Source organism: Drosophila virilis, chromosome X (genome assembly GCF_030788295.1).
Source record: "Drosophila virilis strain 15010-1051.87 chromosome X, Dvir_AGI_RSII-ME, whole genome shotgun sequence".
Classification (NCBI taxonomy): domain Eukaryota; kingdom Metazoa; phylum Arthropoda; class Insecta; order Diptera; family Drosophilidae; genus Drosophila; species Drosophila virilis.
In genome coordinates this window covers 15,651,929-15,675,519 of record NC_091543.1, presented here as the reverse complement: position 1 = coordinate 15,675,519, position 23,591 = coordinate 15,651,929, and the positions used below count along the sequence as shown (strand labels likewise).

The following is a 23,591-nucleotide window of genomic DNA, read 5'->3' as shown; positions in this document are numbered from 1 at the left end:
TTTGTTCTTTATTATTTTATTCACTTTAACAAGCAAAAACATTCAATATAGTGTTTGTGTTTCTTTTTTTTTTTTTTATTTTTTTTTAATATATTTTGTTTTGTATATGCATGTGTGTATATTTATAATTGTGTGTGTATGTATATAATGTTTGCGTAGTTCTCTGGAATATATATGGACTTAAGTGTTTAGCTTTGCAAATTATTTGTAACAATTACAATGATATATGACGGATATATTATCCATTTGGGAATCTTTGATTTGATTTATTGGATAATGCTTGTGTATATGTAAATGCAAGCCGTCATCGATTTGTCCTATATTATAGCAAATACTCTTTATATGTACCACACAAATATATATATATATGTATATATGTATATGTATATGCATAATGCACATAAGTATGATGAGCAAATCAATTGTGAGTGCGCCATGCCACGCCCAGCCCGCCTTATGGCACATAGGGGGGGTTTCCTTTTTGTTGTTGTTGTTGTTGTTTTGTTTTGGGTTTTTGTTAAATATTATGCTTACAAAAATACAGATCATCTCAAATTACAGCTCTCAATGATTTTTACATAGTTATACACAGTTATATAGATCGACATTGAAGTTATACAGTTATACATACATATTCATAAATATATATATAGTGTATACAGTGTACATAGTATTACTTTTCTTATCAATCGAACTATGACCTAGAAGCTAATCCATTTCTAATTCTGCCCACATCTAATTTCTGTTCCGAACCGAGACGTTAACTAAATACAGATGTTTCAAAAACATTTGCTGCAACAAATATTGTGCTCAAGATTTATATAGACTGCGACTTAAAATGATTACTGAATAACGTGTATTGCATTTTCCTCGACACCACACCCCCACCCAGCCACCCCCTCTTACCCTTTGGAAAATGCCCAGCACTGCAGACGCTTGTGCGTGCCATCGATTTTTGATAAGTTTTCTTTAAATACTCAAAATTTGACATCTTAAATGCATTTCAAGCTTAAAAATCGTTTAATATTTGTGCTAAAAATCATGTATATTCGTATAAGTTAATAAGTGTATGCAAATAGTTTATGTAAACAGGCACACACACACGCACACACACAGACATACGTGAAAAGGAAAAAATTGTTTCAAAAATTGTGCGAAAAAAAAAAATTATAATAATAATATGATATATGTTAACAGCTTATTTAAAGAATCCTTAATATGTGTTTTCAAGAAACAGTCTTCTAGGTTTTTTTTTTTTTTTGCGGAGTTTTTTGTTTACTTTGGAAACATAACATTGAAAATTGCTTGAGTGTCAATAAATTTTGTCAACTTGGCATTTCAATATGCGTTTGCTGCGTTTGTTACGGATAGCTTAGCTTGGACAGCATTTTTTTTTTTAAGTTTTTTTTTTTTTTAATTTTTTTTTTGTGATACTTAAAATACTAAATATGCCCAAATACAAATCGACAACTATGTGCGCGCATTTGAAACAGTTTGAATATCATCATCGGACATATATAAATGGATAGCATGGAGATTTTAAGGATTTTCTATATGTTTTTTAAGAATTTCAGCTGCATAAATTGCGCACATATTTGTATATTTGCAGAAGGTACATTTGATTAAAATACGCTTTATATAACTTTAGTTTTGTGTTGGTATCAAGCTTTCATTTTCATTTGTTTTCTTTTTTCTCATTAATAATTACAATTTTTGCTTTGATCAAAAATTTGTTATCTTAATATGCCTGTATGTTCTTGTATGTATATATATATATATATATATATATCATAAAAATATTTAGATTCAAATGTTAAATGAAAATACGAAACAAAACAAAAAGCCATCAATAAGCGACCAAAGTAAAGGGGCACACGTACGAATGAAAATGTGTATTTTAACTTGATGCTTTTCTTTTTTTAATATACAGTTAAATTAATCATCGTCGGACAGATTTGTTGTTGTTAGCAGTGTGGCATTATCTTCGGCGCCTTGCTCTTCAATATCCTGCATGAGAGAGGAGAGAGAAGCGTTCTAGGGTAAATATTCTAGTATTTTATTTGATAGAAACCGGGTTCCATTGTCTCGAGAAATTTAACTCAAGTTCTTGGGTAAATATTCTAGTATTTTATTTGATAGAAACCGAGTTCCATTGTTTCGAGAAACTTAACTCAAGTTCTTGGATAAATATTCCAATTTTTTTATTTGATAGGAACCGAGTTCCATTGTCTCGAGACATTTAACTTAAGTTCTTGGATAAATATTCCAATTTTTTTATTTGATAGGAACCGAGTTCCATTGTATCGAGAAATTTAACTCATGTAATTGTCAACCCCTAGCCCCAGGCCTGGATAAAAAACAAACAGAAGTTAAATATTTGTTATTTTTTCTTATACAAAATATATTTAGCAATTTGTTTTTGTTACATTCATTAGGACGTATAAAACCACACGATCAAAATGATAAACTAACATTAAAAGTACACACACACACACACAACATATGCATATACACACATACATATAAGCAATGCGCACATACATACGCACACATATATGTTACATTGCTTTTTTAGTTCACATTTACACACACACACACACACAGAGAGAGAGAGAGAGAGAGAGAGCAAAAACACATTTGTGCATATAATTTTGATTTTTTTCGCAGTCATGTATAAAAATAAAAAATTTGTTTATTTCAAATAAAAAATATTTGTAATTTGTAATAATAATGTTTAAAAAAAAAAAAAAATTAAAAAGAAAAACTTAAATTGAAACAAAACATTTAGGTTTACAAATAGCTTCCGCTCTGAGAGAATATTCTAAATGCAGCGCGACAGTATAAAAATATTTGACGTGTTGTGTTGTTTAGTGTAGCAAATGCTGGATTTCGCTGTTAGCCTGCTCTGTTCGTGTTCGTTTTCTTGTTGTTGTTTGTTGTTGTTGTTGTTGTTGTTGTTGTTTGTTGCTTGAGCGTCTGGAAGTGTGCGGAAGATTTTGTTGTTTGCTGGAGCCGCAGCCTTGCTTAGCTGATTCACTTGAGCTTCTGCTTGACGGGACTGGGCGAGGCCTGATCGGCCTCGGGCAGATCGCTCTCCTTCTTGCGCTTCAGCTTATCCTTGTTGGGCGCCTTCGCCTTCTTGGTCTGCGCCGCCAGCAGCTTAGCCTCGCGTTTCGCCTCCCGCTTGGCGCGCAGCTGTTCGGTAATAAACGAGTAGACCAGATAGCCCTGCAGAGCGATCAGGGCAATCATGGCGATTACCGCACGCGCCTTATAGCTGCCGCCAGATCGGCCAATGCCATAGTAGAGCGTCAGCACACCGATCACCGAGGTGGCAAAGCGCACCAGGACAAAGCATACATTGTTCACAATATTGGCGCGTGCCAGACGCTCCTCGCGATCAAAGACGCCAATCAGCTGGAATACGTGGGCGAGCAGCTCGCTAAAGTAGTGCAGCGTGAGCAGGACAAGCGCCAAGCGCTGGAAGCTAAGCGTATAGGCCAATACGATGATCGTGAATCCGCTTATGGAATGTATTATCTTGGGCTGTTGCTCCTCCTTGGCGCGCACCTTCTGGAAATAGAGTTCGGGCAGCATGTGCAGATAGTATGCCAACTGGATGATAAAATAGAATTTATGCAGGAAACTCATTGGATGCGCCGGATAGCCCTCCCACAGTTGGGCCACTTGGCCCAGATAGCCTTCGCGCAGCGCCACATGTGTGCCCCAAACGAATGAGAGCAGATAGAAGGCAACCAATTGGCCGGATTCATTGAAGCGTGCCAGCTTGAATTTCGATAAGTGCAGCTTCTTGCTAATCTTGTCCAGCACAAACTCCTGTATGATGGCGTGCATTATGATGCAGGTGAGCGTATAAAAGAATATCGCACAATAGTCCTTAATGCCGGCCAAATATGTGTATGGCTTGCCATACGGCTGCTCCCGGCTAGCCTCCTCGCCACTAACATTATGATGCAGCGATATGAAGGCGCTGGCAAACGATGCCGTCGATTCGTTCATCAGTCCAACAACAAATACCATTGCCACACAGGAGATGATGTCCGCATGGTTTTGTATGACAAACTCGTGGCTCAATATCGGTGGATTTTTGTTGCTCGTCTTGCGGCCGAGTCCCGGTTTGATGGCCATAGTTATTCTTCTTGTTGTTGTTGTTGTTCTGGTTGTTGTTTCTTCTGGCTAGTTGCTGCAATGTTGCAAGTTGAATTAGTGTTTGGTGAATGCAATCACGCTCTCTGTCTCTCTCTCTCTCTCTCACTCGCACACACGCTATCGGTGCGGGTGTGTGCGCGTGGCTGTTGCAACGTCAGCAGCAGCTGACATCGCATCGCCAGCGGAATTATGGCCATGTGCATGCAAATGCCAATTGGCCTGTGCAGCCCATGCAACAGCAGCGCGCACACACACGCACACACGCACACACACACACAAGCACAGTAACAAAACACACAATACAAATTTGCCTTGTTGGCACACACATACATACAAGAGAGAGAGGCAGCGCTGCTAGCGCCACACGCAAGCAAATTTCTTTCTTGCTTTTCACTAGACAAGCGAGTTTGTTGTTGTTATTTTTGTTTGCTTACAGGATTGGAATTTGTGCTGCAATTTGCTGACGTAGGCGTCTTCCAGTTGTGTATTTCTTGTGATTTTCCTTCTTCTTCTCCTTTTGTTATTCTTGTTAAGCACTCTTAGTTTTTAATTAAAGTTTTACTTTTTTTTTCTTTTTTTTTTATTCCAGTGCGCCTGTGGTCCAGCCGCCTCTGCTGCCTGCCTGCCTCTGGCTTTTAGTTTAGCTGCTGCTGCTGCTGCTGCTGCTCACCTGTAAGTGAGTGACTGACTAACTGACTGACTGACTAACTAACTGAATGAATGTGTGGCTACGTTTCACCGAAAACGCTGTGTGTGTGTGTGTGTGTCTGTGTGTGAATGCCAAGGCGGCCTACTGGCAAACAGAGCCAAGCAGCAACAACAACGGCGCTGCCACCAGCCGCAGCAGTACAACAAAACATACAGCCAGCGGTAGCAACAACAACAGCAACACAGAAACAAAAAAACAAAAAAAACTGCCACGCAAACGACTCTCGGCTCCAACGGGTAATAGTGTATCTGTCGTCTTGTTGTTGTTGTTTCTGCTCACTACCACTTGTTCACGTTGTTGTTTATTGCCTGCTCGCTTGCGCACACACAGCGTACGTACGCTTAGGTATTGCCGGCTAATGATATGCGCTCTCACTTCCACACGCCCAGAGCGCCACAATATTATGTTGGGGCACCCAATCGTCGATGTCACGATGTTTGGCCACGATGTCCGTTTTTGATATTTGTTTGCTTCGTGTGCCAGCCGACAGTGACGTGGAATTCGTTGGATGTTTGGCTTATCGATAGACACAATAGGCGTCATCAGCGCAACATTTGCAACTCTGCCAAGAGGCACGAAAAAGAAAGTTCGCCCAAGGCGTCGTTACACGCGTGATGTCACATACTCGGATATACGGCAAGGCTTATGCTAGATACGCCATCTATGTAACTTAAAGTACACATTTTAGCACAACCTATTCACGCTTGCATGCTGACGTCATGCGCAGAGAACCGAATGCTTAACAGAGTTACCGCTCTCTGTCATTTTTGCCATTCACATTAATACGCGTTCATTGCACTACTCGAATATAACGGTTGAAATTCAAATATATTTTAAATTCAAGAAACGCGCACTTAGGTTATTGATCAATTAAAAGGTAAATTAAAACTTAAACTGTAACTATGCACTTAACGCCAATAATGAGTTAATTATTATTAGTTAACACTGCAGTAGGACCTCTTTTAAGATAATTATATAATATATTAGTTGTGGAAAGGCTAACGTTAATACTAATGATAATAATAATCAGTCAGATGCTTATGATTGTCCACAACGTGACCAAACCGAGCTTCTTTTTAATTATTTATCTTAGATCATGTCTGATTTTAACGTAATTTCATAATTTTGTAGCGAACTTATGGTTTTAGATGGAATTTGAACTATTTAAGATCTAAAGTTTAAGTTTAAGTAAGTAAGTAAAGTCAAACCTGGAAATGCAACAAATATATATTTTAACAAACCAGGCTCGTGAATTAAACTTTGACCTTTTTTAAGTTGGTTTTAATCTATTAAGCTGATATTATTTGAAAAGGTAGACAGGTATTTGAACTCAGGTGGTAAACTAGAGCTCTCCCTAACAAAGATGAGATCAGGAAAGGCGATATACGACCCGGTTTCTTAGTATATGGGTTAGAAATACAAATATTGGTCAATTGTGTAAAATTACAAGGCAGTCATGCAAAATGGTAATTAAATGCATTTGTACTCACGTTACGATTCCGCTTGCGCACCGAGGACACAATGGTGCGCTTGTTGCGTGCCACCAGGCAGACCGTTATAATTAAAATCATGCCAATAAGTGCAAATCCAAGCAATGCGGGCAACAGCACGCTATCCTCAGCCTTGTAGCCCTGCGAACGAAGTGTGAGTGGGAGTCAGACCGAGGCAAGAGGCACAAACCACAGGCTCCATACTTACCGACCACTGGACGTAGGTGGATGGATCTATGTACGCCCAGCGTGTGTTCATCCAAGCGCTGTTGCTTCTGTTCTGCTCCACAGCCTCGTTTCCAGGCAATTGTTGTTGCTGTTGCTGCTGCTGTTGCAGCTGTGTGCTCTGGGTCTTGGCCAGCACGGGCGGCATGATGGGCTTCTTGGCTGCCGATTTGAGCAGCGGTACTTGTATAATGCGCGTGGTTATGGTTGCGGCCAGGCGATTGCTAAGCGGTGGGACGGCGGCGGCGGTGGCGGCGGTGGTGGCGTTGTTGGTGGTGGCAACTGTTGCCAGTGTTGAATATGTTGCTGCCGGCAAGGCTGATCGTACGGTGCTAGCCAAAAGCTGTTGTTCAGTTGTCTGCATGCCAGGTGTTGTTGTTGTTGTTGTTGCGATTGTTGTTGTTGTTGTTGTTGTCGCAGTTTTGTCCAGCTTTAAGACAAACTGCTCAATGCCATCGTGCTTGACAATCTGCACAGTTTTGCCAACATTCTGGCCCAAAATGGCCGCCACTGGCGGAGCTGGTGCTGGAGCCGCAGCTGTTGCTGCTTTTCCGTCTGCAATATGCGGCAACTGTCGCTCGCCACTGTGCGTGAACGCCGCCTTCGTTTTGAGGAACCATTCGGCTGGGCTGGGCAAGCACTCGGCGGAAACCAGAAACGGTATTAGCACGGCGCCAATGATAACCGTACAGACAAAGATCAGGCCCAGATATGCAAAGAATGTGCGACGTCTGCGCGGCGATGTCGACGCGCTGCGCTTGCCGCCCGGCCCGGCCGTGCTGGACGTAACGGACGTATTCGACACGGATGCGGTAGCGTTTGCTGCCAAGCTGCAGCTGGCGTTTGTCAGTTTGCCCTCAATCCGAAAATCGTCGTTTTGCGGCAAAATTGTATATTGCAAACTGTTCTCGCCGTGCCTAATTGTTTTGTACATTTTAATTTTGTTCTGATGCTCTTCTAACTTACTTTGAGACTTGTTTTGTTGTTGTTTTTCTTGTTTGCTTTGCGCTCTCTGGTTTCTATTTTTATTTTTTTTTGTTTTTTTTTTTTTTTTTGTGTGTGTAACTGTAAATGTTGCGAATCTATAACGGGAAGCAAGGACACAACGGGACACTTTTGCTGTTGAGCTTCGCGTTTCCTGCTGCTTAATTGTGCTTCACGCCAAACGCTGTTGTGCCAATTGTTGTTGTTGTTGTTGTTGTTGCTGCTGTTGCTGTTGTTGCATGCTCTTTGCGTACTAATTTTATGTTTTTATTGATTTCGCTTTTGTTGTTTTGCCAGTCGAAGAGAGACGAGCGCAGGCAACAGCAGCTCGAAAAACTGCAAAATTTTTGGCGCAGCCGCAAATCGCATTTGGTTTTGCTGTTGGCAACACTCTTAACGGTTAATAATAAATATTGCCAGTGCTGGAAAACGCAATCATGCATAGATTCCTGTGTATACTTCAAGGAGTAGTAGTCATATAACAACTAATTTGAACTTAAACTTAAAATGATTCGAATGCAATCGAATTATTATTATGCATAAAGTTTGAATTTCCTTAAAGTTCGTTGAGTTTACATATGTTCTGATCGATGATTAGGCCACCATAACACTAGCTTGCGTTCTAAATTTGGTGACAGTAACGCTGAAACTTTCTATTGGACGGCACCATATAATCTGAACATTATCTGAGACGAGTATACACGAATATATATTGCCAAATTTTAGGTCTCTAACATTAATTGCGTCGTAGAAACGCGCTCAGCCAGACAGAGGGGCAGACAGGGGGCCAGGCATGATGGACATTGAACAGAACGAATATGCTCATTTCGTTTTGTGGACGAGCATAAGCATGGATATTGTGATATAAACCGCGCAAGCTCTCTGATATGCTGCTGCGCATGACAAAAGCTGATTGTTATACAAAAACAATGTGTGTATACATGAATAGCATAGCTGGCTGCGCTGACAAAAGATAAATGCTATGCACAGGTATTAAATGGGAACCGGGAAACGAATTTAATTTTTATCATCAACTGACGGTTTGGGTTTACGATACGACTCATAAATGAAACAAACAAATTGTCAACTGATTTATGGCCAAAAGCAAATGCAACATTAATTGAGCAATCGACCGGTTTCAATGGCCAACGTTTCTGCTGGCAAAGGCTGCGTGAATGTGGCCGACTGATAAGACCCATATTGATAAGAGCGTTGACCAAGTGGCTTGTTTGCGTTCGAAGGCTGCAGGGAGACGTGGAAGTGACTGCTTATCGGCGACAATTTTTCAATGCATTGGCCGTCCGTTGCCTGGAACAGCTCAGTCACGTAAACACCACTGGAGTGCGAGCAACATGCTCTTGATAATCTGTCTTGGCCTTGGCTTAATGGCTGCGCTGCTTAGCCTTGGCTTAATGGTGGTGCTGCCCCTGCTTGGCTTGTTGTTGGTGCTGTTGGGCCTATCGCTGCTGTTGCTCAGCCGCAAATCGGCGCTCATCTTTGGCAAATATCCATGCAAGGGCATCTTTTACAGGATCAAGTATGGCATTGCGTTGCTTGTGCTGCGCCAGCTGCGCTATCGCATCTACCAACGCAACGAGGAGCAGCTCAGCTCGGCGGCGCATCTGGCCACGCTGGATCGCCCGCAGCCGCTGACCAATGATCCGAAAAGCTATGATGTGGTTAGCTTTATGGCTGCCAATGCAGCTGGCCAGAAGCTGATGGTGTCGCTGGAGCGACGCAGACGCGGCGTGCTGAAGGCGGCCCTGTATCTATGGCTGCCCGATGGTCATTTGTACTCGCTGCCCAAGCTGCCGGACATGGTGCACTTCACCAGCGATGGCAACGAGGAGAGCACCGAATTTCGTGGTGCTGGCTTCCATATCTATCCGGAGGAATCGATGCGCGTCTGGCGCCTCGAATATGTGGGCCAGCTGCGACGCTCCATGATCAACGAACCGGCGACGAATGATGAGCAGCTGGTGGAAGTGCAGCTGGATATGAAATTCACAAGCACGGCGGAGCATTTCAACTACAATCGCGATCTTAGCTCATCGTTGATTGCCGACTCTATAGCGCGCGAGGCCTGGAACGATAGCTTCTATGGCATGCTCAAGAGCGTCGGTCACATTGTGGAGAAGCGTACCCACTATGAGCAGAATGGCCAGCTTTCCGGCAGCATTGTGCTCGGCCAGAGCCGGCTGCAGCTGGAACTGCGCGGATTTCGGGATCATAGCTTTGGCACCGAGCGCTGCCTGAGCTCCATCAATCGCTATGTCTACTTTGCCCTACTGCTGGACGATGGCAGCAGCATGGTCGTTGGCAATCTTAGCCAGCCCTCGTTCTTTCTATCCTCGCTCAAAGTGGGCTATGTGTGCACGCCGCAAGGTGTCTATCAGCCGATCACCGCCAGCAATTTTGAGCTGTACTCCTACGGGGAGAAGGGCACGCCGCCCCAGCATCAGAATTTCATAGTGCATACCGCGGAGCGCGCCTATCTGATCCAAATACGTGTGGAACACAGCGCTGTACGCTATGTGGGCGGCGACTGGGAGTCCAAGGTGTACAATCAGTTTGTGGCCTGCACCGTTAATGGGATTAGCGGCCAGGGACATGCCGAATATCTCTACAGGCACAACATGGGCCGACCCGAGTCGGTCACCGCCCAGGATCCGCAGTGGTATCAGCGTATTAAGTGCTTCGAGCGCAGTCTGAGCAACATGGAGCTGGTCTGCGATGAGGATTTCATATTCTAGGACATCCTAAATTGGATATATATATATATATATACAACTTGATGCATACCTATGTGATAAATAATGTTACTCTTTAACAGAAATAAGTAAATAAAATTATATAGTTATTGAACACCAAAGGTAATTGATCAGTTTGGACCGATAACTTCTGTAGAGCTTTATATATAAGACTGTTCACATGTGGGAAGTACTTAAATTCCAGGCTTGGTCAAGATATCGATAGAAAGGAGAACTGAATTTTCGAAGGATCGTTTTAATGACATAACCAGGTCGAACCTGGCCGATTCTGATATACTATATGTCCTGCCTGCAACCGCAAGACGGATCTATTCTAAGTTGAAAGCCTGAGCAACTATTTCGGCATGGAAATAGACAAAGTCGGGCAAAGCTTGATATATATTAAAAATTGGGTGTGCCGAAGATATTTGGAATGTGGACCACCAACAAGCACTTTAAATATTTAAAAATAAATCAACTTGAGCACGTTAGCGTAGAATGCAGCTTACCGGGCCACAGCCGTAAGCAATCCGGGATAAGATAAGAAAATATTTGGGATTTTCTATCAATAAATGAAACAAGGAAGGCGGTTACGTATTTTATATACCCCTTAATTTATGAAGGCAAAAGACAATGATTTGTGTTATCGTAGCGGTCTTATGCCTGGGATTAGTAACGATCTAGTCCAGCTGTGTAGAACCGTCTTCCTGCGATAAGGGAAAACTCAAGAGCAATCAAGACCTTTGTAAATAATTGGTTATGCGGCTGGGACGGGGCAAGGTAATCACTATTCATGCTGTTTGACTGATTGACTGACCTACGACAAATATCGGCTAACGACCACGATTACCCAACAGACTATGTTAGCATTAAATTGGATAACATTCTTAAGGTACGCTTCTGGACATTTCACGGGATGATAATTACAAAGTTCAAAGTCCCTAAGTATAAATTTAGGGCTTGGTTTTTGTTATTATAGTAGTTATTTCAACTGGCAGAAAGAATACAAAAGCAATGACAGAACTGTGATCATCGCAGTATTTCGATTGGCGAGCATATCGCTTGAAGTGCTTATTCGTAGAATTCCCGAAAGCTCTATCTTGGTTGCGTTGTACACCCTAGGGCATACAATTAACACCCTTGTAGAGCGTATTATGATTATATCGCGAAGTGGGTAACGCTTAGAGCGATCCCATTAGGATCAGTATCAACAACTGATTCGTCTTGATTATATATAATTGCCTGCACTTTAATTGGCTTGGCATGATTATGATTTGCATTACGACTTGAATTTCGAAACAGTTGTTTATAGAAACAGTTTTCATTTTGCTTTCAAAATATATAGAAGTAAAAAGAAATATTAAAGAATTTTGTCAGGCTTACGTTCAAAATTCAATATCAAAATTCATAGGTTTTAAGATGTTCAACATTGGCACCAGCTCGGAAGTCAGCTCAACGGCGACCATTGTAAATGTGAAGGATGCGATGAATACGCCAACTGCCTCAATATCTAATTGCAATCGTATAAGGAGTCGTAGTCGTAGTCGTAGTCGTAGTCGCAGTCGCAGTCGGAGTCCCGGTGCCATCTCCGACAGCTTTAAGTTGAGTCCGGCAGAGATGCCGTCGAACAGTCGCAGAGCCTTTCTACAGCACATGGTTGATAATTTGCCAAAGACGGTGCGCAATCGTGTGTTGGCGCTGAAGCACAATCAATTGCAGCAGATTAAAATATCGGAGCAATTCTTTCGCGAGGTCTACGATCTTGAGAAGCGTTTCTATTTGCAGAGTTGTACGCTCTTTGATGTCCGGCGCGATATTGTCGCCGGTGATGTGGAGCCGCCGGTAATGGAGCGCTATTGGCGCGAGGAGCCCGATGAATTGCTCGAGGAGATTAAGACCACAGAGGAATTTAAGCAACTGACCGAACAGCTGCATCAATTGCCATCCAATGCGGTGGGCGTGCCTAGTTTCTGGTTAACGGTCTTTCGCAATGTGGCCCTCATCTCAGATCTGGTGCAGGAGCACGATGAGCCATTGCTCGAGTGCCTGCTCGATGTGCGCATTAGTTACGAGCCAGATAGTTATACAGTTCATTTTCAGTTTCGTCCCAATGGGTATCTGCACACATCCTCTCTGCAGCTAACAAAAAAATATATATTGCGTCACGAGGCGGACAAGGACTATCCATTTATGTTCGAGGGTCCAGAAATTGTACGTTGCGAGGGCTGTCACATTCACTGGCGGGATGGCTCTAATCTGACATTACAGACGGTCAAACAGAAACGTCCCCGGAAAGGTGCACGCAATATATCAAAGGTGATGCCACGTGAGTCCTTCTTTCGATTCTTCTCACCGCCGCAGGCGATGGATCTATCATTGGCCGATGAGAAGACAAAAATGGTACTTGGCGCCGACTTTGAGGTGGGCTATTTGCTGCGCACCCAAATTGTGCCCAAGGCGATACTCTTCTATACTGGCGACATTGTGGATAACGTCAACGATGAGCTCTGCACAGCGGACAATACATCGGCATCGTTGTCCTCTCTGTCGCATGGTGATCAAGATAATCAAAGGAACTCAAAGGAACGCCCCAGCATTAGCAGTGTTAATCCTAAATAGAAGTTTTAAGATTTTCATTAATCATGCATGCATTTTCATTCCTTCATACTCTCTACATACATATACCACAAGGTATACACATATACATATGCATATATAAATATGTGTAGCTAATTAGATTCGTATTAAGAGCTATTTAAATATGCTAGTGTAGTACTCCTCCTCCAGATCGTACAGGTCCATGGCCATCTCGTCGCGCAGCTTCATCAGCTTTTTGTCGCACTCAATTTGCGTAGCGCGAAACAGCTGTGAGTTGTTTGTGATTGCCTCATTCACCGAATGAAAGTCATTGAGTATTAGATATTGCTTGAGATCTGCAACTAGCTTCATCAGCGATTCACCAGCTCGCACTGCAACACAGAGAAAGGGCTGTCAATATACTTTCCTCGAGAGTATTTTTTAATGGGCGTGGATGCAGCCCCAAATACGCTTTGTTGAAGTAGGAGTAGTTGTCATCGATATATATACTATCAGTCCTCATGGACATATTTAAATACAAATTCGTTGTTAGTAAAGATGAAGAAATATTTGCTTTGGGCTTCGATTTATCCTGTAATTTCCTTGCTTTCAAAAATATCCAAAATAATTCGAAATAAAACTATCTCAACACTGTATTACTATATAATTCAGCTGCCATGGAACTATCCGTTGATATCGATATCCTTGTGTATTTGTTGTTTGTCGCGCTTAAAATCCTTTGCCCAAAACGTTAATAAAAGATCTAACTAATATATCATATAAAGCTGTCATAGGAGCGAGTCATATCAATAGAGAATAGTATATCGTACAACTGTCATGGTATGTTTGGCAGGGTATTTAATGTTCGCCATCACAGAAAGCTAACTGATATCAGTGGTCTATATATGTATTTAGTGGTCCGCTTACCCATGTTGGCGGCTCTCACTTGCATCTCTAGTGCATCCTGCTCGCACTGTGTTGTCTTTGAAATTTGACTGTGACTTTCGCGCCGCGCCAGCTTCAGAATTTCTGTAAACAAAAGCATAAACAACGGAGTCAGTTATTGTTTGAGAGCGGAGTGCAAAAGAGAGAGAGAGAGAGCACACACAGAACACACACTCTGCTCGTATCGGGTGGCATAAACAAATGCCTTTGGGCTTAAAGAGAGGCTATGGTTGCCTTGTGGCAGCCGGACAGAGCTACAGTTGGAGCCAGAACGCGTGTGGATCTTGTCATTTACATACAGTTACATGCAAAAATATTTGCTCAGTTCTCAATTTAAAAATACAACAAAATTAGCAGCCGCATACAGAATGGGCACATCATTTTCATTTTTCTTCGATCGGTTTGCTGCCAAGGAGGATGTGCGTGTGTTGATGATTGGACTGGACGCAGCCGGCAAGACCACAACTCTGTATCAACTTAAGCTGGGCGCCACTCTAACCAACATACCGACCATTGGATTCAATGTGGAAATATTGGAATACAAGCGCCTCCGTCTGACCGTTTGGGATATTGGCGGACAGAAGCGTGTGCGTTCCATGTGGCGATATTACTATAATAATGCAGCTGGCGTCATATTTGTGGTGGATGCCGCTGATGTTGAACGTTTTCCCGAGGCCATGACCGAGCTGCATTCGGTGCTGCGCGTGAACGAACTAAAGGACAGTGTCGTACTGGTTTTTGCCAACAAGCAGGATCTGCCGCATGCCATTGCACCGGCAGATCTAGCCTTGCGATTGCGCTTGGATGAGCTACAACAGCGCTGGAAGGTGCACGGCGTCAGCGCCGCCAACGGACACGGCGTTCTCGAGGGCATGGAACTGCTCTATCGCATGATACGACAGCGTCGTCAGCGTGTCCGTACCGAGCGTCGTTTCAAATCATTCTTCTAGCCCCATTGGCGGCTCCAGTTTCAGCGTTCGCGCCATTTCCAGCTCCTAGCTCTTATATACATATATATGTAGCATAAATGTGTATGATATTACCTTCAAAGTTTTCCAACATGCTGCGCACATCGTCTTTGAGGCGCGCATTGTAGGACTTCAGCAGCGCCTCTTTCGATTGCGGCAGTATTGTGGTCCGTGAGCTGCTTGCCATTTGGTGAGCGCAGCAATCAACCACACGGCTGTTGCAGGGCTATAAATTTGCTTTAGTTAACAGTTTGTTATTAAAATTATTTCGCTTTATTTATAATTTATTTGTGGTCTTTGCCGCGGTTTTGGCTGCCAAGCAGGGTTGCTCATATGCGTGCATGGTGTCAAAAATTATGGCTAGTACAAGATAACGTCTCGGTTTTTAAATTCTTATTTCATTTGGTAGGTATGACGTCATGATTACCAACGAAGTTCAAGTCGAACAGAATGGTAAATGCGGCAATTGCATTTATCATTTAACCCCATATAGATGATACGCATTCAAAATATTTAGACCCACATTAGCATTGCTTAGATGAAAAATCGGAGAGTGGTGACGTCACAATATATGAAAACAATCGTTTGCGCAATCTCTTGTATCACACCATACCTGGGATGCTTCTTGCATATTTTGGCGATATAAGCTATCGATTAACTCGTTTTAAATATCGATACATGGAAATTCTTTGCTTGCCCATCGCTAGTTCTTGACCTGCAGGGGTTGTGAAAAGTGATCTCGAAAATAGCGTCAGAGTTGAGCAAGGCATTGGCCCGCAGCGTAATTTCCATCAAGATAAGCCAACGAAAGAGATTCTACAACTGTAATGCTTTAATGCTAAAGTCCATACTTGGCGCGGACACGAATGGTTCTGGGGAAGATATACCAAGCGGAGGCGTTGGCGTGGCCAACGGCAGTAGTGGCGGGAGTGGCAGTGGTAGCAGCACCAGCGCTGGAGCACTAAGCCGAGCCAGTTACGGCCTTGGCTCCAGCTCAATATCCAGTGGCCTAAGTGCTGTCTGTGGCCTTGTCGGAAGTGGAAGTGCGAGTCGCAGTGGCAGTGGGAGTGGGAGTACTAGCGGTGGTAGCACACCAGCCTCCGTGTTTTGTCCCGCATGCGTAGCAAACAGCTCACAGCAGCAGCAGCAGCAGCAGTTGGCATATGCCTCTGGGGCTGAGGCGTTCCAATTGCGAGAATCAAAATCGGGCAAGCGGATTAAGGCGCGCAAAAGTGCATCAACGGCTGGCTGCTTGGACGCACAGCATATACGCAACAATCTGAAGATGTCCACATCGAGCTCAATGCGAAGCACACGCGGCAACGGCAACGGCGCTGGAAGCAGCAGCAGTAGCAGCACGGCATCCGCTGTGGTACCATTCGCTGGCTGCAGTCTGGCATACGATGGCAGCAGCAATGGCAGCTGCAGCAGCGTCAATGGTAAAGCCATCTCTCCGGGCAGCTACAGCTGCAATGCGCTCAATGTGGACTTCAACTCCTATACGGCTACGCATCAATGGACACGCATGCTGGAGTGTGCCGAGTTTGTGGGCGCCAAGTAAGTGTAGCCAGTTGCACAATGCAGGAACATGTTTAATCGTGGTTTTTGTTGTTGTTCTTACAGGCGTAGCAAGCATACGGTGGTTGCCTACAAGGATGCCATGTTCGTGTTCGGCGGTGATAATGGCAAGAACATGCTCAACGATTTGATAAGGTTTGGGGTCAAGGACAAGTCATGGGGACGGGCATGCGCAACGGGCACACCACCAGCACCGCGCTATCATCATTCAGCTGTTGTCGCGGGCAGCTCAATGTTCATCTTTGGCGGCTATACGGGCGACATACATTCCAACTCAAATTTGACCAATAAGAATGATTTGTTTGAGTACAAATTTCTCAGCGCCATGTGGGTGGAATGGAAATTCTCGGGCAGGTAAGACGAATCGCCAATCGTTAGTCCGAAATCACAACTAAAAGTTGCTACTCTCTCTCTCTCTCTCTCTCTCTCTCTAAATTTGGCAGGCAACCCGTGCCACGCTCGGCGCATGGTGCTGCAGTTTATGATAACAAAATGTGGATTTATGCCGGCTACGATGGCAATGCACGACTCAATGATATGTGGACGCTTAATTTGACCGGTGAGAATCATCAATGGGAGGAGGTGGAACAGCAGGGTGATCGTCCGCCAACTTGTTGCAATTTTCCCGTTGCCGTTGCTCGCGATGCCATGTATGTCTTCTCTGGCCAGAGTGGCTTGCAGATAACAAATTCGCTGTTTGAGTTTCACTTTAAGACGCGCACCTGGCGTCGCATCTCTAATGAGCCGGTGCTGCGTGGTGCCACGTCGGCGCCACCATCACGCCGCTATGGTCACACCATGGTGCATCACGATCGTTTCCTGTATGTGTTTGGTGGTTCGGCAGACTCCACGCTGCCAAATGATTTGCACTGTTACGATCTGGACTCGCAGGTGTGGTCTGTAATACATCCGGAACAGAACTCAGATGTGCCATCCGGTCGTGTGTTCCATGCATCGGCCGTAATTGGCGATGCAATGTATATATTTGGCGGCACCGTCGACAACAGCGTCCGACGTGGCGATACGTATCGCTTTCAGTTCTCCAGCTATCCCAAGTGTACGCTGCGCGACGACTTTGGCAAGTTCTTTCAGGAGAAGCAATTCTGTGACATTCAGTTTGTGGTGGGCGCTGAAGAGATACGCATTCTGGCGCACATTGCCTTTGTGGCGGCACGCTCCAAGTATTTGCGCAACAAGATATTGTCGGCGCGCGAGGCGCGTCAACAGCAAATGGAGAAGGTTTATGGTGTTGGTCAGGTGGATGCATTGGTATTATATACGGGCGTCGGTGCGGATCGTGAGCCCATGCTAGAGGTGCGACTGTCACATGCCTCACCCGAAGCTTTCGAGATCATACTTAACTACATCTATACGGATCGCATTGATTTGAAGGACTCCTACAGCAAGAACATCATCATACTCATCACGGACATCTATCAATTGGCTGGCCTGTTCACCATGCCGCGCCTGGCGCACGGCTGCATACAGTATCTGGACTATAAGATCAACAAGATAAATGTGCTCGAAGCGCTCTACAATGCGGACAAAAACAAGTGAGCTTCTGGCTGCCTTCAATTCAATTCAATTCAATTCCATTCAATTCAATTTCGTTGATTTACGTCTCAGCATCAAAATCATTAAGGATCACTGCATGCAATTCATTATCAAGGAGGAGAACTTCACAGAAGTGGTCATGTCCAGTGAGTTCAGTGATCTAGACAAGCCATTGCTGGTCGAGATTATACGCAAGCGTTTGCATCCCAGCAAATTGGTCTTGGACATCAGCTTTGAGTCAAATATTGGTAAGTATATGACCAATATATACATTTATTATTATTATTTAAAATATTATATTAACTGCACACACAACCAAGGAATATTGTCGCATACCGTTTCTTCTGTTTTCAACCCTTTTAAAGCCTTAACCTATTTAAAGAACATGTATCCGAGTCAATGCAAGCTATTCCTGTGTATGGCAGGCAGTTCATGTGTCCAAATATTTCGTAGGAATAAGTCAAATTTTTAGTTCTTATATGAAAAACTCGTTGGTTTTCAAGATATCTTGACCAGGCTATCCACATGGACTCTTCCACGGGAAGAACTGTTGATAAACTGCGTTTTTCCAGGGAAAAGTTTTTCGTTTTTCAACAAATCTTCGCCAAACTCAGCAATCACAAGCCTCGCTGTTCTGTCAGCGTATCTGCAAAGCCGTACCATAGAAGGCGTTCATAATAGCTATAATGTTATTCTTGCTTATTAAGAAAACGTGAAAGTTAATTGGCTCTTCGTTTGGCAAATAAAAGGTCAATGGCTGAATGCTATTTTCCGTCTGCTTGGACTTAAGCTCATTGAGCTCCGCATAAAACAAAAAATAGATTCCTGATATTTGGATAATCCAGCGCGACGGAAGTAAAGTACTCGGCACGGACAAGGCCGGCTAACGCCAATACAGATATACCTTTGCGAATATATATTGACAAATCCATATCCATGCATGTATTTAGGAACCACGTTGGAGCTGGATATGGCCTTGTTCTTGGAGACAACGGGCAAGGACTTTTGTGACATAAGCCTTATACTGGAGGATCATGTGATACCGGCCCATAAGTCTGTGTTATCAGCACGTTGTACCTATTTTCAGGGCATGTTTCGCTCGTTCATGCCACCGGATAATACCGTCAATGTAAATGCCATCGATTGTTATCAATTGTCTATCATTCTGTTAATTTATTAATTCATCAGATACAAATTGGAGAAATTTCACCCTCGCTGGAGGCTTTCCACTCGCTGTTACGCTATATATATTATGGGGAGACCAAGATGCCGCCACAGGATGCACTCTATCTGTTCCAGGCACCCTGTTTTTATGGCCTGTCCAACAATCGTTTGCATGCCTTTTGTAAATACTCATTGGAGCATAATATTACATCAGAGAATGTGCTGCAAACATTGGAGGCGTCCGATATAACAAAAATCTATGACATAAAGGATTATGCATTAAAATTAATTGTCAAAGATTTTGCCAAAGTGGCCAGGCTGCCCAAACTTGGAGGTTTGTCGCGCGAACTGTTACTGGAGATAATACGCGCTGTGGCCGATTCGCAAGGCGAGTTTTTGACCCGCATCAACATCAATGCCGATATCTGAAAAATAGTGCTGCTACAGCCGGCTTTGCAGTTGTTGCTCGCCTGGTTGCAAATCGGACGTAGCACGTAGAGCAGCAGTAGCGGTTGGTAGCGCAATGAATCCACCCAAGCAACACCTTGCTTCCCTTCTGTTCCTTAATCCTAACCTAATCTCTAACGGACACAATAATCTCAAACTATAATGCTTTTGCATAATTTTAAACAAAAACAAAACAAACAAACACGCCCATATACTCACAATAATCAACAATCCAAAGAAACGAATATGACGGAGACAGCGATGTAAGCACAACATAGATAGAGACAGAGAGAGAGAGAGAGAGACAGAACGAGAGGGAGAGAGGGTCAGAAATTTCGATATCTTAGATCTCCTTTTGTGTAGGCCGTAAGCGGTAGCTGTTCATTGAAATTGCTATGAAAAGAATGGATTTATGGGTCTGCATATAATCTATACGTCTTGTGCTCCTGGAACTGAAGGTACTTTAGTGTTTTGCTCCGATATTATTGGGAGCAACTGAAATGAAGGCAATTTCAATGTCAATATCTTCTAATACAAAGAATTCTAATTACCACAGTATCTATACCATAGCACCAAAGTATCTATACAATATGTCTAATCTCTATTTATATATATCTCAAAATATCCATATATATCTATATGTAAAAACATATTCGCTATATCTATGCGTTGATACGTATATTAAATACTAATCGTTGTTGGACTACGGTTGAAACCTTCAGAAGTTAGCTTGAATAGGGTCGTTGGGATATCGGTTCCAGGACAAAGTTAGTCGCAAAGGCATTGATAGTTGATAGACAAGAGTTCATACGTTCTATGTTGTGTTGATTGCTTTAAAAATCGGTATATATGCATTAGCCTTGTCATCGATTTAGTCTGGAATAAACTCAAGAACTTTCTCAACTTATTCTAAGCAAGCAATTGCTGAGTCCAAATTTCCGATTGACAATATAAATGCTTGGCAAGACAAAGAGTTGGCCAGATTATTTGTAAAATCGATTGAAACTAAACAAGTCTACCTTTTCATATTTAAAATTCTACATTAGGATGATATAGCATCATTTAAAAACTGTGCGCATTCCCTAATCTTCCAAAGAACGGGAAGGTTAATTTTTAAATATGATCTTTTAATATCTTTCAAATGCAATCTGGACCATTTACAAAGTGAATTGAATTGATGTACTTTTCGAATGCGGCAAATCGAATATACGAAAAAATAAAGAAAATCTATTGTCAAAGGATGAGTCAAAATATGTTATGAGGATTCTGAAAGGAACATAGATGAATTGATAGATTAGAATTATTTACAAAATAATTCTATCACGTTATCTGAGATTTCCTTATTCTAGGAAATAGATATCAAATGATGATCAGTTCGTTTAAAACAAAGATATATTTGACACGGCCAAAATTTATTTATAAAGAACAGATGCATATATATTGGATTCTTGAAAGAATCAATACGTGAACCATGGAAATCATTGAATTGAAGGCTATAAAATGTTATTTTGGTAGTTTGAATTGTGCTTAAGGTTACAGAAAATAGTCGTATTATGTATGTGCGGAATAAGTATACAAATATAAGTATTGTTTGATATAATTTATAACGTATCTATATATGCTATACACACTACGCTATAGCCCCTATACATATGTATATATAGATATGTATATCTATCTTTATATATATATATATATATATATATATATATGTCAATACACACAATATGTACCTAGACGTTAAAGGTCCTCATGCATGTTTAATGGGGGTATATGGTTTATCGTTTACTTTCTATACTTACTTGACGCTGCAATTCGATTTAACAATATCTTAACTAGTTTTAACCAAATGTCCAAGCTCAAAGCTAACACATAAACAAACAAATATAAATACATACTAAGATATATATACAACAACAAACTTAAATACAAAGCATTTGTAAACTGTGTGTGTAATTGTTTACAAATGCCATTTAACACTAACCAACAAAGTTATGTTCGCATTGAGTTCCAGCCTCTCGTCTATATAGCACATACCCTATCTATATATACATATGTATGAAGATATGGATCCGATCTAACATGCTTTCATTTGGGTCCATAAACAAATAATTTTCAATGCACTCAAGTCAACATAAGCAATAGATGAGGAAGAACAAACAAACAGTTAACGTTTTACAAATATTTATAAAGAAATTGAATAACAAATTTTGACTGTCAAATTGCAACGTTATATTAAATTCTTTTTTTTTTTATGTAATTTTTCTTTTTGTATTATTGTTAATTGTAAGAAATTTGATTTACTTAAGTCTTGCCAGAAAAGTATATTAGAACAGAGTTGTGATAGCTGTTTCTGTTTAAATGTTTAGTTTTAAATGTTTATGTAGTATTAATAATTTCTAATTATGCTTTAGTTTTATGTATTCTTAAATAAGCAATATTTTATTATTATTTTACTTATAAGTTTGTTTATTTTATGTATATTATGCTATTATTTCTATGATTTATTATTGAAAATAAATTTTATGTTCATTTTGGACAAATATTTATTAAGAATAAAACATAACTAGATGTTATTTATTGATATACTGTTGTTAGCTAGACTTTAGATTACCAGTGTTGACTAAGATTATACAACACTTGTCTGCATTAAAACGTGCAATTTGTTGTCCAGTGTTTTGCGATCTGCAGTGGTTGTATTTCATTCAACGCAAACAACATTCACTCATCAAACAATTGCAGCTTTTGTTTGACTAATGCATTCATAATTTATTCAATTGAAGCGCATGTTTAACAAATACATTCATTATTTTTGCTTTTACTTTTTCACCAAATTAGCTTTGTATAAGTTCGACTTGCAGCGAGTAGCGTAAGCTAAAATATAAATGACACCTGTCTAGTTACATTTATGCTAAACAGTTGCTGAAGCTAAAAGAACCACACAGGTGTCACATATATTTGAACTATTAAATATTTGCTAAAATAGTCCTGTTTTTTTACAATACCTCATCCTGATCTTAATCACTTTCTATCATTGATATTTATCAGGCATAGTTATTGTTCTGTTATAATACTCCTTATTTATTGTATTATATAACCCCTTTGTGATTATTTTTTGATTTTATATATTCTTTTCCTTAGCCATAATATATATTTCATTGAAGATTCAAAATAATAATTATTTACACTCTAAATATTTGCTTAGACTTTTCACTTTTGTTGAGAGAATTTTTGAATTTTTTCATCCCCATCTTATTTTTCTATCGCATTTTAACATATATTTAATTACGTAATATCTCGTTAAGCTCATTCGTTTTCATTCTTGTCTTGAACTGCATCTTAAATGGAAAGGAAAAATCCGGAAAGCTCCCAAAATTAAAGTATTAACCCAAACAAATATTGATTAAGCGTAGTTGATATACAATAATAAAGTCAAATTTACAATTGGTATTCAGAATAAAAGCCAAAACAAAAAAAAAAAAAAAAAAAAAGAGGAAACAAATGATGTTTTTCAATAAATTGGAATTTTCGGGCAACTAGCGGCTCGGAACGTGCCCGCAGGGAATGCCTAACCATAATATGGATACAATTGTCAAACGATGCCCCTGGGTATTTTTAATTTTTGCCAGTTCAAAAGCTGCAAAATTTACCAAAGGAAACTTAAACACCCATCTACACACGCACACGCACACACTCAGTAGAGAGAATGTGCTAATGCAAGTTGGCATTGGCTCGGGGCAAAGCTAAAGTGACAACAAAAATGAGAATGAGAATGGAAATACAAATACCTAATAAAATTGTAGACAAACAAACTGGCGGCAGCACATTGAGATAGAGATGATGGCAACTTCTCTCAGATGGATAATGTTAGATAGCATAGCTCAATGGAATTAAAACAAAACAAAAGGCTGCCAAGGACAATGCCGAATCGTGTTGAGCTACGCCTCGACTCGACTCGACTCGACTCGACTTGACTCTCCTTGGCTCAGTTAGCTGCTTGCTTATCAAATGCAAATTACAAAATCAAATA

General features: G+C 41.5%; 7 protein-coding genes across 7 annotated transcripts; 4 read left to right on the top strand and 3 right to left on the bottom strand.

Annotated features, from left to right (window-relative positions):
- Positions 1–7,993, bottom strand: LOC6635500 (uncharacterized). The gene is given in 5 exon segments (XM_002059004.4): positions 1–2,007; positions 6,370–6,510; positions 6,578–6,829; positions 6,832–6,874; positions 6,876–7,993. Coding segments are annotated over 5 exon segments (1,161 nt in total). The 5' UTR covers positions 7,529–7,993; the 3' UTR covers positions 1–1,935.
- TRAM (translocating chain-associated membrane protein 1) lies at positions 2,673–5,203 on the bottom strand. The gene is made up of 2 exons (XM_032440133.2): positions 4,605–5,203; positions 2,673–4,204 (listed from the first exon to the last, which is right to left on the bottom strand). Exon 2 carries the CDS (start codon positions 4,147–4,149, stop codon positions 3,034–3,036), a length of 1,116 nt encoding a protein of 371 aa, XP_032296024.1. The 5' UTR covers positions 4,150–4,204; positions 4,605–5,203; the 3' UTR covers positions 2,673–3,033.
- Positions 7,994–8,896: 903 nt separating the features above from the next.
- Positions 8,897–10,450, top strand: LOC6635501 (uncharacterized). The gene has a single exon (XM_002059005.4). The coding sequence runs from the start codon at positions 8,931–8,933 to the stop codon at positions 10,329–10,331; it is 1,401 nt and encodes a 466-aa protein (XP_002059041.3). The 5' UTR covers positions 8,897–8,930; the 3' UTR covers positions 10,332–10,450.
- A 1,297-nt stretch (positions 10,451–11,747) lies between these two features.
- LOC6635502 (nucleosome assembly protein 1-like 4) lies at positions 11,748–12,968 on the top strand. The gene has a single exon (XM_002059006.4). It carries the CDS (start codon positions 11,748–11,750, stop codon positions 12,945–12,947), a length of 1,200 nt encoding a protein of 399 aa, XP_002059042.1. The 3' UTR covers positions 12,948–12,968.
- Positions 12,959–15,148, bottom strand: MED22 (Mediator complex subunit 22). Its single transcript, XM_002059007.4, has 3 exons — positions 14,894–15,148; positions 13,833–13,934; positions 12,959–13,297 (listed from the first exon to the last, which is right to left on the bottom strand). The coding sequence occupies exons 1-3, from the start codon at positions 15,003–15,005 to the stop codon at positions 13,080–13,082; spliced, it is 432 nt and encodes a 143-aa protein (XP_002059043.1). The 5' UTR covers positions 15,006–15,148; the 3' UTR covers positions 12,959–13,079.
- Positions 14,094–14,895, top strand: LOC116652165 (uncharacterized). Its single transcript, XM_032440134.2, has one exon. The coding sequence runs from the start codon at positions 14,156–14,158 to the stop codon at positions 14,798–14,800; it is 645 nt and encodes a 214-aa protein (XP_032296025.1). The 5' UTR covers positions 14,094–14,155; the 3' UTR covers positions 14,801–14,895.
- A 366-nt stretch (positions 15,149–15,514) lies between the features above and the next one.
- Lztr1 (Leucine zipper like transcription regulator 1) lies at positions 15,515–21,510 on the top strand. The gene is made up of 6 exons (XM_002059009.4): positions 15,515–16,375; positions 16,442–16,750; positions 16,840–17,949; positions 18,023–18,198; positions 18,901–19,079; positions 19,139–21,510. Exons 1-6 carry the CDS (start codon positions 15,654–15,656, stop codon positions 19,541–19,543), a joined length of 2,901 nt encoding a protein of 966 aa, XP_002059045.3. The 5' UTR covers positions 15,515–15,653; the 3' UTR covers positions 19,544–21,510.
- Positions 21,511–23,591: the final 2,081 nt, after the last annotated feature.

Coding starts and splice junctions, on each gene's coding strand:
- MED22 (XM_002059007.4), bottom strand. CDS start 15,005: ATGGCAAGCAGCTCACGGACCACAATACTGCCGCAATCGAAAGAGGCG. Junction 13,935..14,893: donor CATGTTGGAAAACTTTGAAG/GTAATATCATAC, acceptor TTTTGTTTACAG/AAATTCTGAAGCTGGCGCGG. Junction 13,298..13,832: donor AGTGAGAGCCGCCAACATGG/GTAAGCGGACCA, acceptor TCTGTGTTGCAG/TGCGAGCTGGTGAATCGCTG.
- LOC116652165 (XM_032440134.2), top strand. CDS start 14,156: ATGCAAAAATATTTGCTCAGTTCTCAATTTAAAAATACAACAAAATTA.
- Lztr1 (XM_002059009.4), top strand. CDS start 15,654: ATGCTAAAGTCCATACTTGGCGCGGACACGAATGGTTCTGGGGAAGAT. Junction 18,199..18,900: donor CAGCTTTGAGTCAAATATTG/GTAAGTATATGA, acceptor GCATGTATTTAG/GAACCACGTTGGAGCTGGAT. Junction 19,080..19,138: donor CACCGGATAATACCGTCAAT/GTAAATGCCATC, acceptor TTAATTCATCAG/ATACAAATTGGAGAAATTTC.
- TRAM (XM_032440133.2), bottom strand. CDS start 4,149: ATGGCCATCAAACCGGGACTCGGCCGCAAGACGAGCAACAAAAATCCA.
- LOC6635501 (XM_002059005.4), top strand. CDS start 8,931: ATGCTCTTGATAATCTGTCTTGGCCTTGGCTTAATGGCTGCGCTGCTT.
- LOC6635502 (XM_002059006.4), top strand. CDS start 11,748: ATGTTCAACATTGGCACCAGCTCGGAAGTCAGCTCAACGGCGACCATT.